General features: G+C 47.5%; 1 protein-coding gene across 1 annotated transcript; it reads right to left on the minus strand.

Moving 5' to 3' along the window:
* Positions 1–10,837: 10,837 nt before the first annotated feature.
* Tril (TLR4 interactor with leucine rich repeats) lies at positions 10,838–16,344 on the minus strand. Its single transcript, XM_021190788.2, has one exon. It carries the CDS (start codon positions 15,584–15,586, stop codon positions 13,151–13,153), a length of 2,436 nt encoding a protein of 811 aa, XP_021046447.1. The 5' UTR covers positions 15,587–16,344; the 3' UTR covers positions 10,838–13,150.
* Between the last annotated feature and the right edge of the window lie 564 nt (positions 16,345–16,908).

Consider the following 16,908-nt stretch of genomic DNA (forward strand, 5'->3'; position numbering starts at 1 on the left):
TACTTGGAAAGCTGAAGCAAGAAAGTTGTAAGTTCCAGTCTTGGCTACCAAGTGAGACCTTGTCTCCCTAAAGTCAGAAGCAGACAGGAAGGAGGGAAGGAAGGAAGGAAGGAAGGAAGGAAGGAAGGAAGGAAGGAAGGAAGGAAGGAAGGAAGGAAGGAAGGAAGGAAGGAAGGCAGGCAGGCTACATTATCCTCACACTCCAAAGGGAAATGGAAGTGAAAAGTCAGACTTTTAAATGCATCTTTGTGTGACAAGGGGCAGGCAACGTCATCTAAAAACTGGTCTCAAGTGAATTCATATCTCAACATGAACATTTTTTTAAGTGCTCAAGTCTATGTTTCTCGAAGATTAACACCCAAATATGGACTGTGCAGGATTTAGTTATTGCTTGCCTCCTGGGAGCCCTCAGGAAGTCATTAAAACTTGAGCCTGGAGATTCTGCAAACCTTTTTCCAGGGTCTAGCCTGGGGAGTCTGCCTGATCCTCCCATTAGAAAGCCCCCTCCCAGGCCTCCCACATCTAGGCCAAGGCTCAGGAGACCTCAACCCTCATCAAAGAATGGCAGGCAACTAAGGAGTGCTGAGAGTGGGGGGACAGTCTTCCTCTGGGAAGGGTGTGGCATTTGGTCAACCCTGAAAACATGCATACTAGTAATGTTATACAAATGAGAAGGTTGTATTTGTATATTTAAGATCACACACACACACACACACACACACAAATTAATGGAAAAAAGGCCATGGTTTTGAGACTGTGGTTGCTAATCTTGGTTGTCAACTTGACTATAAGTGAGTCAACTAAAATCCAAGCCAGCTGCTGGTTATGCCTTATGGACTTTTCTTGATTGCATCATTTGAAGTAGGAAGATCTGCACTTAAGGAGTGACCCACCTTCTCCTGAGAGCCTATAAAAGCATAGGGAAGAGGAAAGTTTTGCTTCTTGCCTGCTTGCCCTCGCTCTCACTGGCAAGTCTGTCTGTCCTGCTTCTGAGGTGTTCCTTCACTGGCATTAGAGCCTACTTCTTTAGGATTCCAACATACACTGATAACCAGCTGAGACATCAGCCTCCTACTGAATAACTACTGGATTCTTGGATGTTCTGTCATGAGACAGCCATTGTTAAAGTAGCTGGACCATGGCCTATAAGAATTTAATTAAATCATATATATATATATATATATATATATATATATATATATATGTGTGTGTGTGTGTGTGTGTGTGTGTATGTGTATGTATGTATGTATGAATATGAATGTATGAATGGATAAATAGATATTCATTCAGCCCAGTTCTCTTCCTAGAGAACCCTGACTAATACAGCAAACAAGAACATGATACCTGGGAGAAGTTAGAGGGAGGAAAGGAAGAGGAAAAATTATGTGGTTATATTATAATCTTAAAAGCAAAAATAAGTAAATGTATAACTACCCGAGACTCCATTAATTTACCTGGAAAATGAGTTTTCAGGTTTTGTGTCTCTTACCCAAAATTCTGAGGACCAGAAGAAGTGTTTAGGATTTCAATTTTTCTTCCAGATTTTTAAACATCTTTGTGTTAATGACACGATACCCCAGAGACATATCATTAGCCTAAGTATAAAAATCACCTACATTTCACAGACTCCTTATGCACAGAGCCTGGTTCTCACTGTCTCTGGACCAGGAGGTCGCATGAGGCTTCATAGAGAACTAACACACACACACACACACACACACACACACACACACACACGAACCTGACAAGGCACAGGGCTCAGCTGAACTCCTCTCTGCCAGGGCATCTGTTGAGGGGGGCTGACGTCAGCTGCTTTTCTCCACTGCTGCCCACTTTTTCCTTTTTGAGAGAGTCTCTCAATGAACTGGAAGCTTTTCATTTCAGCTAGGCTAGCTAAACAGCAAACTCCCAGAATCCGCCTGTCTCTCTAACCCTTAATCCTGGCGTTAAAGGCACATGTGGCCACATCCAGCTTTTTTTTTGAAAGTACTGGGAATTTGAATTGGGGTCCTCTTGCAGCAAGTATTCTTACTCACCTCCTCACCCCATCCCCGCCCCCCAAGGTGTTTTTAAAGCACTGCAACATGAGTAATTAGTGAGAATGGATTCCGACAGGAACTGGTCCTTCCCTTTCCATCCCCACCATATCGGAGAACATGGAGAGAATCAGGCCTTTCAGAGGAGCAGCCCATATTCCTGAAGGCATCAGACCAAGGACTTGAGAAATGTTGTCTGAGAAATTGAAATCTGCATGCCACTGGAGGCTGGTTCCTCTTTGACCCTTACACCATATTTCATGTCAGACGCTGTCAGCATCTTCAAAGCAGTGGCCATTCTGATGAATGAGCTGGGTTCCTGCAGCTTCCCCCTTCCTTACACTTCTCTCTGCCACATCCAGATTCTTTGAAAACATTAGGCATCCTGCCAGCCCTCCACTGTTATCCTGCCCTCACCTGCTGGTCAACACTCCAAGTAACCAAAGGATAGAATAGCGGTATGAGTTACATTGTTTCCCCTCCAAATCCATATGTGAATTCTACTCCCTCCACACAGCATAGCCTCATGTGGAAGCAGGGTTACTGTTGATACAGTTAGTCAACACAAAGCCATGTAGGGTAGGTGCATCCCCTAATCCGTTGATGTAGCCGGACAGAGACCTTTGAACCTCTGAGAGCCCAAAGGTGGAGGAACACAAGACTGTGAGCAGGCCACTAGAAACTAGACGAGAGGGTCCGGTGAGATTCCAAGCCTCAGAGTGAACCCACCCTGCAATCCCTTTTGGGACCATCATCCTCCAGGTCATGGTACTACTGCCCTTAACCTAGCATAGCCATGGACTAAGCATGATCTTCACACAGGCTCCCAAGTAGCCACGTCCTATTATATCAGAGAATCTTGAAGCTGTGCTATAAACCCCAGGCCAGAAATCAGTGAGTGCTGTAGTCAGGTCAGGGCGGGAAGAAAGCACACATCTCTCCAAGGTCACATCACTCACCTCGGCCTCCCCTAATCAGACTGCAATCACAGCTGGAGAGATGCTAGCTCAGATTGTCCAAGGTCTGCAGCCTTGCTTAGCTCCCTTATAAGGAAAAACTATGCCCTTGAAAGTCTTGTGGACTGGAATAGCTTCTGTGAATCTGCGCTTTCTGATAAGGATGAGAGCCCAAAGTCATTTTCCCTCTTCAGTAAAAATACAACGAAGTCAAAAAAGGAAAGACCGTGCATAACAATCTCTCTCTCTCTCTCTCTCTCTCTCTCTCTCTCTCTCTCTCTCTCTCTCTCTCTCTCTCTCTCTCTCTCTCTCTCTCTCTCTCTCTCTCTCATCTCCCCCTCCCTCCCTGTCCCTCTCTCTCCATCCCTCCCTCCCTCTCTCTATGTGCCTCTCTATCTGTCTCTCTTCTTCCCTTCTTCCCTCCCCATTTTCCTTCCCTTTCTCTGCCCCGCCCCTCAGCGGAGGGGTCCCCTGACACAGACAATTCCCACCCCCACTGGGGTGAAGCTTCTTTCCTTTCCTTGCTGTGCATTATTCACAAGAATGGAGATATTAGCTTCTGTCCCCTGGTGTGACGATGACACATAGGCCAAGGTCAGTGGTCCCATCAGCCACTGAGACTGCTCTCTCTGGCAACCACAGATAACCACTTACCTGGCAGGGCTCCTTGCCTGTACTTCAATTCATGCCTACAGCATCCCTTATCTCATGGAAACACCTGTTTCTGGAACAAAAAGAAATTCATAAATTATCAATAGTCCTTGAATGTTTCCTAACGTCTCTGTCGTGATTTTGTGGGAGAATTGAGTGGAGAAAAGAGCGTGGTGCTAAAGTCATCTGTGTGTGTATAGTAATACCTTCTTCCATGTTCCAGAAAATAGAAATTCTGACTTCAGTAGATCAAAAGATTTTAAATAAAAACCTCATTCCTAATAGGGCAAATGTTAGCATGTTTTAAAGTGCATTAGCATTCAATAAGTCTCTTTGAAGCCCACTTGGTCAGGAGAGAAAGTCACGTGGCAATCTTAGATTCTCTCCAACCACCTGAAGTCTACAAATAAGACACAAACAGAATGGATCACCACAAAATATTCCACACATTTTGCTGTTATAGTTGTCATTTTGGCAGCATCTGATGTATCTCCGGTTGGCCTTCAACTCTGGATCTATAGCCACGAATGACCTTAAATATCTGATCCTCTTGCCTTTGCCTCCCAAGTTCTGGGGTTACAAGAGTGAAACAAGGTGCCTGCCTTAAGTAGTGAGTCAAACTAGGGCTTTGCAACTGCAAGGCAAATGTGCTTCCAACTAAGCTTCTCCCCCGACCCCAGATGCTCTTCTTTTGAGGACTGTGTTTCCATATTACAGATAGAAACACTGGATTCATATTACACACCCCAGTTAAATGCACTATCTCACAGCATCTGTCAGGTTTCGATGGTTACTGGATAATTATGTACTTGAATGGAACAGCAAATGACTTTGCCTGACAGAAGAATGCATCTAGTGCTCACAAAAGCACCTGGCATCTGAGTCTCGCTGGAAGAAGATTGAGAAGATAGCAGCCTTGTAGCTCTGGGTAATAAGTCAGGGAGGGAACACAGAACTCTTGGCTAGCCTTGTGCTGTAGAGACAGGAATAAAGTCAAGGCAGACGTCTTATCCTTAGGGAGCTCAGACTGGAAAGAACTGACCTTGCACTGTACAGTCACGACCCAGCCATGTCAAGACAGGCTGAAGCACTGTGGCTGGGCGGCAGCTGCATGCCCCTGGAAAACAAAGGACAGAAAGAATGTTATAACCCAGAACATTCTCTTTATATATTCCATAAGTTGAGAAAACTAGTCAGAAAGCCAAGGTCAACCATACGGAGCTAAAGCATGACTAGTTCACAGTGTTTTACTGGGGGAAAACTGAGCCACAAGGGAAATTGTAAGACAGACTACTGAGTTCTTATCCATCATGATGAACAAGACTGAAGTGGCAGGGTACCAGGATTGGCAGCAAAAACTGCAGAGCTGTACTTCAGAGGGTGGGTCTTATGAAGACTGAGTGACTGGACACACAATATATGGTGTAATAATAAATGTACAAAATATCTGAGACGCCCAAACAATACATAAGCCAAAGGAATCCTGAATGACACCAAGGTAACATTCTCAAATACAGTTTGTGCCCAACTCACCCTGACCTCAGTTTCTGATACTTTGATGTAGACAGCATTGCAATTGGTGATTTTATTTTTCTTGTATCAGTGGGCTGTTTTTCTTTGTCTAAAATTCTGAGATGTACTGACAATTCTGGAGTATTAGGTTTTCATAACTCTTGCATTTGGGAATTATGCCACAAAACCAGAATCCTGACCTTACTCTTCTCCCAACAACATTAGTTTTCAGTTGCACATTTGTTTACGTTAACCATGTATGGTGGGAAGGCCTATCTGTTGTAAGAGACAGTTCATTTCATAGACAATGCAACACGTACGAAGACACCCAAGTGAGAGTTCAGGGGACCACAATGGAAGATGCCCCCAAGCTGATTCCAGAGCCTTATGCACAGGATTTAAAAAAAAAAAAAAAACAGAACTTTCTACATTCTCTCAGTAGACCATTTCTACAGTGTCCAAACAAACCTCAAGTACAGAGCAATTTAACTAAAAAATTAGTCTCACATTAATTTATTTAAAAAATAACATCATTGGATTTTACGTTTTATTACAAAATTTAAATCAAGACTATGTCCTTCATGTATACAAACTCTTCAAAACCGCAATCTATCCAACCAACACCATTTCTCCTTTGCTACAAGGGGTATAAGATACTGAAAAATAAACGTAAAGTCTTGAGCAAATGGCCCTGCCAGAGGTATTGGAAGCCTGCTCACAACAGCCAAAGCCAAACCTGCTTAAGAAATTTCTTTCTTGGTTCAATTGGCCTAAGATAAGAAATGACACATTCATCTCTAAGGATAAAACTATTTACGCTTTCTCAACAAACGTCTAGTATTAAATTATTACTATAACTTCCAGGACAAACTAGGAGGATAAACAGATTACCATTTAGAGATAAATCAGTCAATAAAACTGGACCTCAGAGATAAACCATCACGGGAGCTGTGAGAAAGATACTTTGACATGATGGACATGAGATGACAGAATGTCTAATGAGAAGCTGCAGAACACACCAACTGGCAGGGAATTTCAGGAGGTGCGTAGACACTTTTTTTTTAAGTGACAGACATTCAAGATGAAGGATTCCTTAGAGGGATTTTTTTTTTAACAGGTGGGGTTAAAATTAGCAATCACAAAAAGTGACCAACTGAAATATGTTTTTAAATATAAAAGAAAAAGGAAACTGCAGTAGCCAAGATCTACATAGTAGGATTATATTGTTGACACTATGTGATTAGATTTCCAGGCTACACAAAAAGAGAAGGCAGAACAAGGAAATGTGAAAAGGTACACATGAAATACTAAAAATTTATTAAAAGTATAGAAAGAGAATTATCCATAGACCCAAGGGTGCCAGAGAGAACTAAGTAGTTATGCTTACGGAAATCTATTTTTCTACCTACCTTCCTTCCTTCCTTCCTTCCTTCCTTCCTTCCTTCCTTCCTTCCTTCCTTCCTTCCTTCTTTCCTTCTTCTTTACTTCTTTCTCTTTTTAATTACTCCTCGTCGTCGTTGTCGTTGTCGTCGTCGTCGAGGAAGAGCTGAGGCTGGCCCACTCACTAGGTAGATCAGACTGCCTTTGAAGTTTTGACAGTGCTCCTGTTTCGGCCTCCTCAGTACTAGGATTGCAGAACTGCGGCCTAAGTGCTGGGGTTCAATTGCTTCTTTGACTGACTATATGACAGAAGTTAAGGGATTTCTCCTAAAGGGGTAGGTAGTAGATATTTTATGCTTCCCAGTCATATCTTCTCTGTCTGAGTCATTCTACTTTGCTATTTCAGCACGAGAGCAGCCATAGACCAAACATAAACAAATGAGGATATCTGTGAGCCAAGACAAGCTTTTACATGTTAGTTTTCTTCAATGAAGTATAGCAACCATTCTGCCAGGCAGGTCCTACGCCCAGGAGGAGTTGACCAACACAAAATGAACTCTACGTGTGTGAGTGTGTGTGTGTGTGTGTGTGTGTGTGTGTGTGTGTGTGTGTGAGAGAGAGAGAGAGAGAGAGAGAGAGAGAGAGAGAATATGCATATGTGGGTATATGTGTATGACTATATAACTATGTGTATGTATGTAAGTGTGTGTATATATATGTGTGAGTATGTATATGTTATTGTGTGTATACATGAGTGTATATGTATATATGTTATGTAGTGTGTGTGAGTATGTGTATGTATGTGAGTGTGGATGTATATGAATGTGAGTTTTTGAATGTGTATATATGAGTGTATGAGTGTGAGTGTATGTAAGTATAAGTGTGTGTATGTTAATGTGCATGTTCAGTAGCAATTCAGAAGTAGAAAAAGATGTGACAAAATAAAACCGAGAAGGCTGAGAGGAAGTAAATGGCTTTCAAGAAGCAAACAGGTTTCTGAGAGCGCAACTCCATTCAATTAAGGACACAGTGAGCAAATGCACAAAAGTCCACAGTTTCTTCAGCAGCAGAAGCCAGAGTGTACAGCCCCATGGGGCTGAGGAGTGAGGGATTAGCACGTGGGCAGAAATGAGAAAGGACACACTTGTCCCTCAAGGAAGAGAAAGACTCTTCCCCCGTGCCACCACAGTGCAGCACTGTGGAGAGAGCAGCCAGGGAACAGACACCTTCCTTTCTCCGTGCACATAAGCACATACGCACCCACACTACACAGCAAAGCACCTACAGCTCACACACACACACACACACACACACACACACACACACACACACACACACACACACAAAAGCCTGGAAGAGAAAAAGCAACAGTAAGTTGGCTGAATGAGGTGTAGCTGCCAATTTAAAACATGAAAGAGGGCCTGTGAGATGGACCCATGTGGCAGAAGGGTAGAACCCATTCTGACAAAGTATCCTTTGACAGCCACACATTTACTGGCAATCATATCTAAACTTGGACTAGAAAGCAATGCATCTAACAGTAGCTGGGTCTGAGGACCCGGCTTAGGGATATAAACTGGGGAGTATTTTCAATGGAGATTTTTTAGGTTGAAAACAAACATTTAAAACTTGTGAACTTATTGAGAGATGCTAATGTCGGAGTTTGTTGTTATTAGGATATATTTCAATCTCTCAAAGTAAAAAATCTTTAGAGGATTCCACAGTTGGAAAAGGAGGGAAAAGAGGGTGGTGGCCTGCAGTAAAAGCGGTTTCTGCCTCAGGGCACATGGACTACGAGCTACATGCGACATCAGCTACAGAGTATTACTTCATCCCAAACTATAATTTGGAAAGAAAAATGGCTGCTCCACATGGCTAGTACTAAGACTAGCAGTCAGTAAGTATTAGCACTCCCCTGTCTCAGCATAGACTGTGGCACAAAGCTAGCGTACAAGAGCTCAGCAGTCTAAGGAAATGCCGTCTGATGACAGTCAGGGCACGATGTGGTCTGAGATGATGACCATACCAGCTTATCTCTGTCTTCACAGTCAATTCACAAAGCCATGGTACAGTGTTAACAACACATCATATTTCCCGTGGCTGTAACTCTCTCAGATGTTCAGGCGTTCTGTCTCAAGGCAAATCAACGAGTGGATGGCTTTTCTAATTAGTCTCTCACAATTACTTCAATAATTAATACACCAGTGCTTAAATGGAATGCCCACATAGCTCATTTTTCTTATGCAACATGAAATGAGTATTATTTGCCCCACCATTTAAGAAGGATGCAATGGTGTAAAATCCCTCAGAAGAAAAGCATGCATGCATGAAAACACACATGTGGTGGTTGGTATATGCTTGGCCCCCGGGGGAGTAGCATTACCAGGAGGTGTGGCCTTGGCAGAGTAGGTGTGTCACTGTGGGCCTGGCCTTTAGGACCCTCATCCTAGCTGCCTGGAAGTGAGTCTTCTCCTAGCAGCCTTCAGATGAAGATGTAGAACTCCTAGCTCTGCCTGTATCTCGCCTGCCTGGACACTGCCATGCTCGCACCTGGATGATAATGGACTGAACCTCGGAACCTGTAAACCGGGCCCAATTAAATGTCCTTATAAGAGTCGCCTTGGTCATGATGTCTGTTCACAGCAGTAAAACCCTAACTAAGACAACACGTCTAAGCAAACAAAGAGGTAAAAGATCAGGGTAGGCTGTGGAGGAGGGGACAGGAAAGGGAGCCACTGTAGAATCAAGCTGCCTCTCTGTACACTAAGTTTTAATCTAAATTATGCCAGGAATGTCATAAGCACAAAAGATTTCTTAACTGTTAAACTCACTCCTTTTTTTTTTAATTATGAAAAAGTGCTTCAATTACTGTCACTCTATACCAAATTTGTGGAAGAGTCTCAAGTGACTGGAACAAGGGGCCAGGGCAGAGATTGCTATAATCCCATTATCTGATTTCCTGATTGTGTTTCAGCAGAAATGCCTAGGCCCTGGACTTCTAGAAAGCACCACACAACTTGTTGTTTCTTGCAGGAGAATCCAGCTACTAATGATGGACTTAATAACTACTGAACACATGTTGGTATAGCTGCTGTTGCTGCTGGCTGTAACTAGGTATCATAGAGCCATTGTGCAGTCAGCTCTCAGGATGCTCATCTCAACTGATGCAGAAGTGGAAGAACAAAGAGATGGAAGAACAAAGGGATGGAAGAACAAAGAGAATATAAAACAAAGAACAGTGGTGACCTTCTGATGGCCATGAGACTTCTTCAGGTCCTTGTTCTTACTATAGTTTTCTTGGGTTTGTGAAGGTCTTGATCCTGGGTCATGGCTGGGAGTTTTAAATAAGACTTTGCTAATCGAATGCTTTATTTTCATTTAAAAACTCTTAAAAGAGAAGTGGGAGGGGGCTGGAAGTTGAAAGCACTGACTGCTCTTCCAGAGGTCCTGAGTTCAATTCCCAGCAACCACATGATGGCTCACAATCATCTGTAATGGGATCTGGTGCTCTCTTCTGGTGTGTTTGAAGACAGCTACAGTGAAATATGTTTATATATATATATATATATATATATATATATATATATATATATATATATACACACACACACACACATACACACATACACACACAAACACACACACACACATACACACATACACACACAAACACACACACACAAACACACACACACACACACACACACACACACACACGTCACCCAGTGGTGTCTGCCTTTGGTGAAAATCAGGTGACAAATGAGCAAGGTTGACTTGACCACACCCTACCATCCTGCTTGTCACCTGGCAGTACTGGGAAATCCTCTGCCTGGCAGAAACAGTCACCTACTGTGTGAGGTTCACACTACAGACTAGACCTAACTGTGGCTTTGGAACTGAATTCTGCAACTCATATAGAGCTTATTCATATTCTTCAGGAATTGTATCACTTTTCAAGCTCTGTAAATGGGGTTGGGAGCCCCTGTAATCTGTGTTCATGAAACCCAGAGGGCATAGTTGTTAGGGAACTCCTGCTGAGCTGAGTCCATGCCACCTTGCTGTCACTGGGAACCTTTTCACTCTGGGATCCCATTTGATTTTAGAGTGGAGTTCATTGTCCTTACATATAAACTCACACAACCACTTCTTTACGATAAAGTCCATACTCTCCATGAAAAGGAAAATATGAACCCAACACTCATCACGCTTATGTTTCATGTACATAATGAACACCACTGTTGAAAGGCTCATCCTGTCATTTTAAACATGCATCAAAACATTTGGAAGCTCCAAGAAGACATCTCTATCAGTATGTGGGTTTATTGACATAATTGAATGGAACAATGTATAACATTTATACATTTCTCACTGAAAGACTTTTCAGTGAGGCTGTTGTTGTTGTTGTTGTTGTTTTTTAAGTTCAGGCATTAAAGGTTTTTGGTGACAGTCTACAGTTGGGAAAGGCAGATGGTAAACAGAATCAGTGGTCTTTTCCATACTTTAAACAGGTTTCAGTTTTACATTGTGTAAATGAAACAGCTAAGAGAGGCAACTGTGCTGTGCATGAAAAATTGCAAGTTCTACAGGAGGTGCCAGATAGCCTGTGGGTTGAAACTAAGAGCGAACAGCCCCAGCTCCCATGCACCACGCACTGTGGATCTAAAACAAGGCCTGGCAGCAAACACAGAATGACAGTCTTATTTCCTGTGGTTTATTAAGTTTCGTCCCTGCAGATAAGACTGCCAGAAAGGCAGCTGTGGCTTAAGTGGTCTGGACATTTTACTCATCCTGGACATAAACAAAGACCGGCTCATTTAGACCCCCAGGTCCTCAGCTGCAGAGACAAGGCAGGCAGGGTCACGTAGGCCAAACATAAAGAGTGATCGGGGTGAAGGGCCCTGGACTGCGATGGATTCCCTGAGTCATTGGGACCCTCAGGGGCCTGAGGCCTGAAACAGAAGAGTTACTGTTAGCCATAGCACCTTGAACTGGCTGACCTGCACTGCACGGTCCCCCGCTGCCAATAAATCCAAAACCACAGTGACTGTACCACAGTGTACATCCTCTTAGTGAGTGTATGTGGACCACACAGGAATTATTAATGTGAACCCAGCCACTACATTTAATCATAAACACGGACTTCATAAATATCAGGGTAGAAAAGTATTCCAAACAGCTAAAAACACAACTAGACAAACACAGGAGGCTAACCCTAAATTTAAAATATAACACAAAAAGGAAAAAAAATGCTGCATCTACTACTAAAAGATAGGGTTTGATAACACAGTAAGACACTGGCTATTGGAAGAATTAATTTGTAAAATATGTAATTATTTCACAGTGACGGTTGGGTACACATGCTCTTCCGGGTTTAGTAGAAACACATATTTGCTACTGTGGTGTTTTTTTTGTTTTTGTTTTTTGGTTTTTTTCACATTTGTTCCCTACAGTTTTCTTCTCCTGTTCCATTTCTTATAAAGAACGACAGTGATGTGGTCAGAGATTACAGGACTAACAGACAATTCACCCATTGCTTTGTTTGGTTGGGACAAACTCAGAGCCTCACAAGCAAGCTCCACCCCTGAGCTCACCGCCCCCTGCCCCAAGCTGTGCCTGACAATGACCTCACACTTATTGCCTAACCATGCAACTCAGAAGTAGGTGCCTTCAAGAAGGGGGTGGGGGGCGCTGCTGAACTGTCATGAGATGTAGGTCACATTCACACCCACCTAGGCATGCTATCAGAAATGTGGTAAGTGAACTGGAAGGCTGCAGGGCCCTAGGGAGTCACCGGTTATACACATACTTACATATCGCATTCTTTTTTCTTTTTTAAAAGATCAAATCTGACATTCAATTTTTTCCATGTATAGATTTAAAAAAAAAAAATTAAAACCACAGGCGCAAGCCTGGTGGAGAAGTATTAAATGCTGCCTTCTCCTGAGGATAATATCAGTTACCCAAAGGTCAGCAAAAGGTCATCTCCCGAACTAGGTAAAACAGTAGAAAGGGGGTCCAGTCCAATCAAGAGAGTCTTTGAGTTTATTGGTCAGCTTGTTAAATTCTCTTCATATTGTTGGCACAGGTAGCTTTTCCTTAAGGCTCTCCCAGACAACAGAAAAAGGGTTCCCGGGAGAGAGTGGTACCTGTTTACCCTGCCTGTCTTGGCAGAGCCCACCAAATCAGTGGGGTCAGTTGCTGACGGGGATCACTGTGATGGTGGCAGGTCCCCCTTTTCTTAACTAGAAACAGACCTCAGTTTGCCATAGAGCAAACGAGTGTGTATACACTTCTGGTCAGGCTGGGAGCATAAAGCACCCTTTCTAGACCAAGGTCAGCCAGCTACTGTGCTGAAAATCACAGGAGCCATGAGCTAAGTGTGTCAAGGCTTCCCACTTGCATGCCATTATTCATTTGTCCCCACTCTTGGGTTAGACCACCAAGAACCACCCATTTGCTTTGTGATTACCGGGACATGATGGATGGCATCTAGATTCACTTGGGAAATGCACAAGAGGGAGAAAGAACAAGTCTAATAAAACTAGTTCTTCCTCTGAGAACGCATGGGACCACGGAGAGTGTCTCCTTAAGGCCTGTGAGATCCCGAGGGACTGCCTAGTCAGCAAATCTTTGCAAGAGGTGATCCTCCCGCCTCAAGCTGCCACCGGTCCCACCGCCGGAGCTTTCCATGAAGCGATCGCAGGGGAACTCAATGAGGTCAGCCTCGCTGAGCGCGCACACAGTGGTGCGGGGACGGTGCGACTGGAAGCCTGAGAAGTCCGCGGACACACCAGTGCCCATGGAGCGCAGTGGCCGTCGGGTGGAATACATGTGGCGAACGTGGACCGGGGCCCCTCCCTTCCGCCTGGCACGCAGCTTCCTCCGTAGCCATCGCGACCCCCAGGCCGCCAGAGCCAAGAGCACCAGCAGCGCGTTGACAGCCAGCAAGACCAAGGTCAGGAGCTGGTAGTCGACGCCGCCTCGACCGCCTGCCTCTGGCAGGGTTACCAACCCTGCGCAGTGGTCTCGGGGGGCCACGGGGCAAACGCGACCCCCGAGCACGCCCTCCACGCACACTAGGTAGGGGGTGTCTCCGCGCAGCTCGTGCAGCGTGGCGGAGTCGCTGCGCTCCGGCAAGTAGACGAAGCGCTGGAACTTGGGCTGCTGGCCAAAGCGGTCGAAAAGCAGGCGGAAGCGTGCGCCGCCCTGCGGCCGGGGACTGCGGTATTCGCGAACTGCCCAGCGCACCGAGGCGCTGTTGGAGCTCACCGTCTCTACCGTCAGGTTGCACAGAATGAATTTGTTGAAGTCACAGGGGTCAGACACCAGAGGTGGCAAACCGACCCCACTAACGGACTGGACTGCGCTCTCTTGCTGCTCGGACGCTAGGCGCTGCTTTGCTGCGCGCTGCCAGCTGCCTCTGGCAGATGGTGTTCCAGAGGCGGGCTCAGACGTCGGGGTGGGCTCCGTCTGGGGGAGATTGGCTCGGGTGGGACGTCCTCGCCCCGGCTTCTCGTGCAGGTCCAAGGACTGTGGGGCAGAGCCCGGAGCAGCAGCGGCAGAGGGGCCCTGATGCTGCAGGCCTGGTCCCCGCCGGCTCAACCTTAATGCGCTGCGGTTGCCCACCAGGTCTTTGGCAGCCCCACCCCAGGCCATTCCTGGTAGAAGTCTTCCCCGCTGCTGGGGCTGCGGCTGCGGCTGCAGTGGTAGCTCCTGCGAGAAGCCTGCAGGGGGCGTCATCCCCTCTTCCGACGATGTGGGTAGCGGCCACTGCCTACTGCCTGCTGTAGGGGAAGGTGAGGGATCCACGCAAGACCCATTCTGCAGCAGTTGGTCATCCAGGTAATCCAGGTACTTGCCCCGCAGGGCCGGGGGGTGGCGACACTGCACGAAGACCGTAAGGAGGCGACCCTGAGAATGCCAATTGCCCATCCAGCGTTTCAGACCCCGCAACCGGCAGTCGCAGGTCCAACCGTTGCCATCTAGATCTAGCCGGTAGAGAGCCGGACTGGCGGCGAAGATGTCCCCAGAAAGGGCGCTGAGCGCGTTGTCGCGCAGGCTGAGCTCACGGAGCCGGCCCTGGTGGCCAAAGGTGGCGGGGTGCAGAGCAGAAAGCTCATTGCCACTCAGATCTAGTGCCTCCAAGCTGTGCAGAGGCTCCAGCAGTGTCAAGGGAAGCTGGTTCAGCCGGTTACCTTCCAGGCGCAGCTCACGCAGGGCCTCTAGCCCCCAAAAGGCCTCTGGGGCGAGGTGCGTGAGTTGGTTGCCACTGAGTGAGAGCAGGCCTAGGCGTGGCAGGTGCTGGAAGATGCGGGGGCCGAGGTGCTGTAGGCTGTTGGCTGAGAGGATGAGAGTAGAGAGGGAGCGCAGAGGGACAAAGGTGGCCGCATGGCGCAGAGAGGGCTGCAGCTCGTTGGCAGAGAGATTGAGGAATCGAAGCTTACCTAGCTGGCTGAAGGCGTTCTTGCCCAAAAAACGGATCCGGTTAGATTCCAGATGTAGGTAGAGCAGGTTGCCCAGGGGAGCGAAGACCGCGTCCGGTAGTGCTCCCAGCACGTTCCCGTCCAGCCGTAGCTTGACCAAACTCTCCAGGCCCTCGAAGGAGCCGCGACTCAGGCGTCCAATCTCGTTGCCGTTGGCGTAAAGGATGCGCAACTTGCGCAGCGGAGCCAACGTGCCAGGAACTAGCGCCTGCAAGAGGTTGTTCCCCAGGTACAGCTCCTCTAGTCGCGAGAGTTTCTCGAAGGTCTTGGGGTGGAGAGAACGGATCTGGTTGTACTGCAGATCCAGCCGTCTGAGCTGCCCCAGGCGGTGGAAGTCGAAGGCGGTGATGTTGGTGATGAAGTTGCCGCCTAGGCTGTAGATGAGCACGTCCTGGGGACTAGGCAGCGAGCTGGTCTTGGGTACCGCGCGAAGTCCCCTGTTGGTGCATAGGAGATGTTGGGGGTGCTGACAGTCGCAGCGCTCGGGGCACACGGACTCGGCCCGCGGCGGGAACGCCAAGCAGCCGCACACCACGAGCCAGAAGCGCACGGCACCCACACCCTCCATCGCCGCCCGCCCAGCGCGCTGCGGCCGGATCCTCTTCTGGGCCGGCCGGCTCTGTGTCTCCTCTGCATTCCCCACGGCCGGGCCTGAGTCGCTAAAAAAGGCCTCTTTCGGACTTTGCTGGTGCTCCGTTCAGCCCTTCCTCCCCCCTCTTTGTCCGGGTGGCTCGCCCGGGTCTCTGCAGGCCGAGTTCGCGGAGCCAAATCAGAAGGCGCTGGGCGCTCGGCGAGTCTGGGGTGCTACTTGTTGCATTTCTGCAGAAAACTGTTTCTTCGGGTGAGCGTCGGGGGCGGGAGGAGCGAGCGAGAGTTGGTGCTTTTTGTTTGCTCTGGAGTCCGGAGAGCTGGATTCCCTGGCGCGGATTCTCCCCGCCAAGCGGATTCCCCCACTGCAGGCGGGATCCCTTCCAAGAGCTGCTGGGGTGCGGCTTGGCTGCGAAGCACCGGCCGCTAGGCCCACGTCTCCGGCCCGCTCGCGGTCCGGGAGCACTCGGAGCGCAGCCGGAGTGGGCAGCCTGGGGGATGCGCAAGCAGCGTCCGGAAGGGACCCATGTCGGCGTGGAGCGAGCAAACCCGGCGGAAATTCGTTCTTCCCACACTCTGCCCCCCGGGGGATGCAGGCGGAGAAAGAGGAGACGGCGGAGGCAGGACAGACCCCGGCTGGGGGAGGAGGAAACACTAAGTGGCTCCGCGTCTGGTCAGCCCCAGCCCGGACGCCAAGTGAGAAAAGTAGGGATTAAAAACAGCTGTACGGGTCGGCGCGCAGGCTGGGGGCGGGGGTGGATTACCGGGCGAGCAAACGGGGATTGCAGACAGAGACCTTTTTATTTTAGGCCGGTTCGCCCGCGGTTTCGGAGCAGGGGCAGCGCGCCTACATTTTACCTGCTCTTCTCTTCCTGGTGCCACCCTGCGAGATGTTGAGACAGCACGGAGTTCCCTGGCATCCTGCTCCAAGTTTTGGGGAACACAAGATTGCCTGGCAAGGCCATCAGTGGACTGTTGACAGAAGGACTGTTGCTCAGTCCTTTTAAAGTGTTTGGGTTTCTGGTGTCCTTTTGCTCATGTCGAAGGAGAGGCACCGCCTCTTTTAGATTCCTAAACTGAATATTTGCCGAATCTCGCTCTGGGAAAACCTCTGAAAAAAGCTCAGAAGTGGAACTGTTACAGTGACTGCGACACGGCCAGATTTGGCGATTCAGCTAGATTAATTCTTCTGCAGTGTTAAAGTCCTTCAAATAGCCTCCGAACCCGGGCCTGTATACAATAAGCTGCACAGAGCCTTTGGGGATTGCTTCTTGAAGGGCCCGCCTACTTTGTGCCAGAGCT

The sequence above is a fragment of the Mus pahari genome, chromosome 2, assembly GCF_900095145.1.
Source record: "Mus pahari chromosome 2, PAHARI_EIJ_v1.1, whole genome shotgun sequence".
Classification (NCBI taxonomy): Eukaryota; Metazoa; Chordata; class Mammalia; order Rodentia; family Muridae; genus Mus; species Mus pahari.

Excerpts from the sequence above, each read along its gene's own strand:
- Tril (XM_021190788.2), bottom strand. The coding sequence starts at position 15,586 with ATGGAGGGTGTGGGTGCCGTGCGCTTCTGGCTCGTGGTGTGCGGCTGC.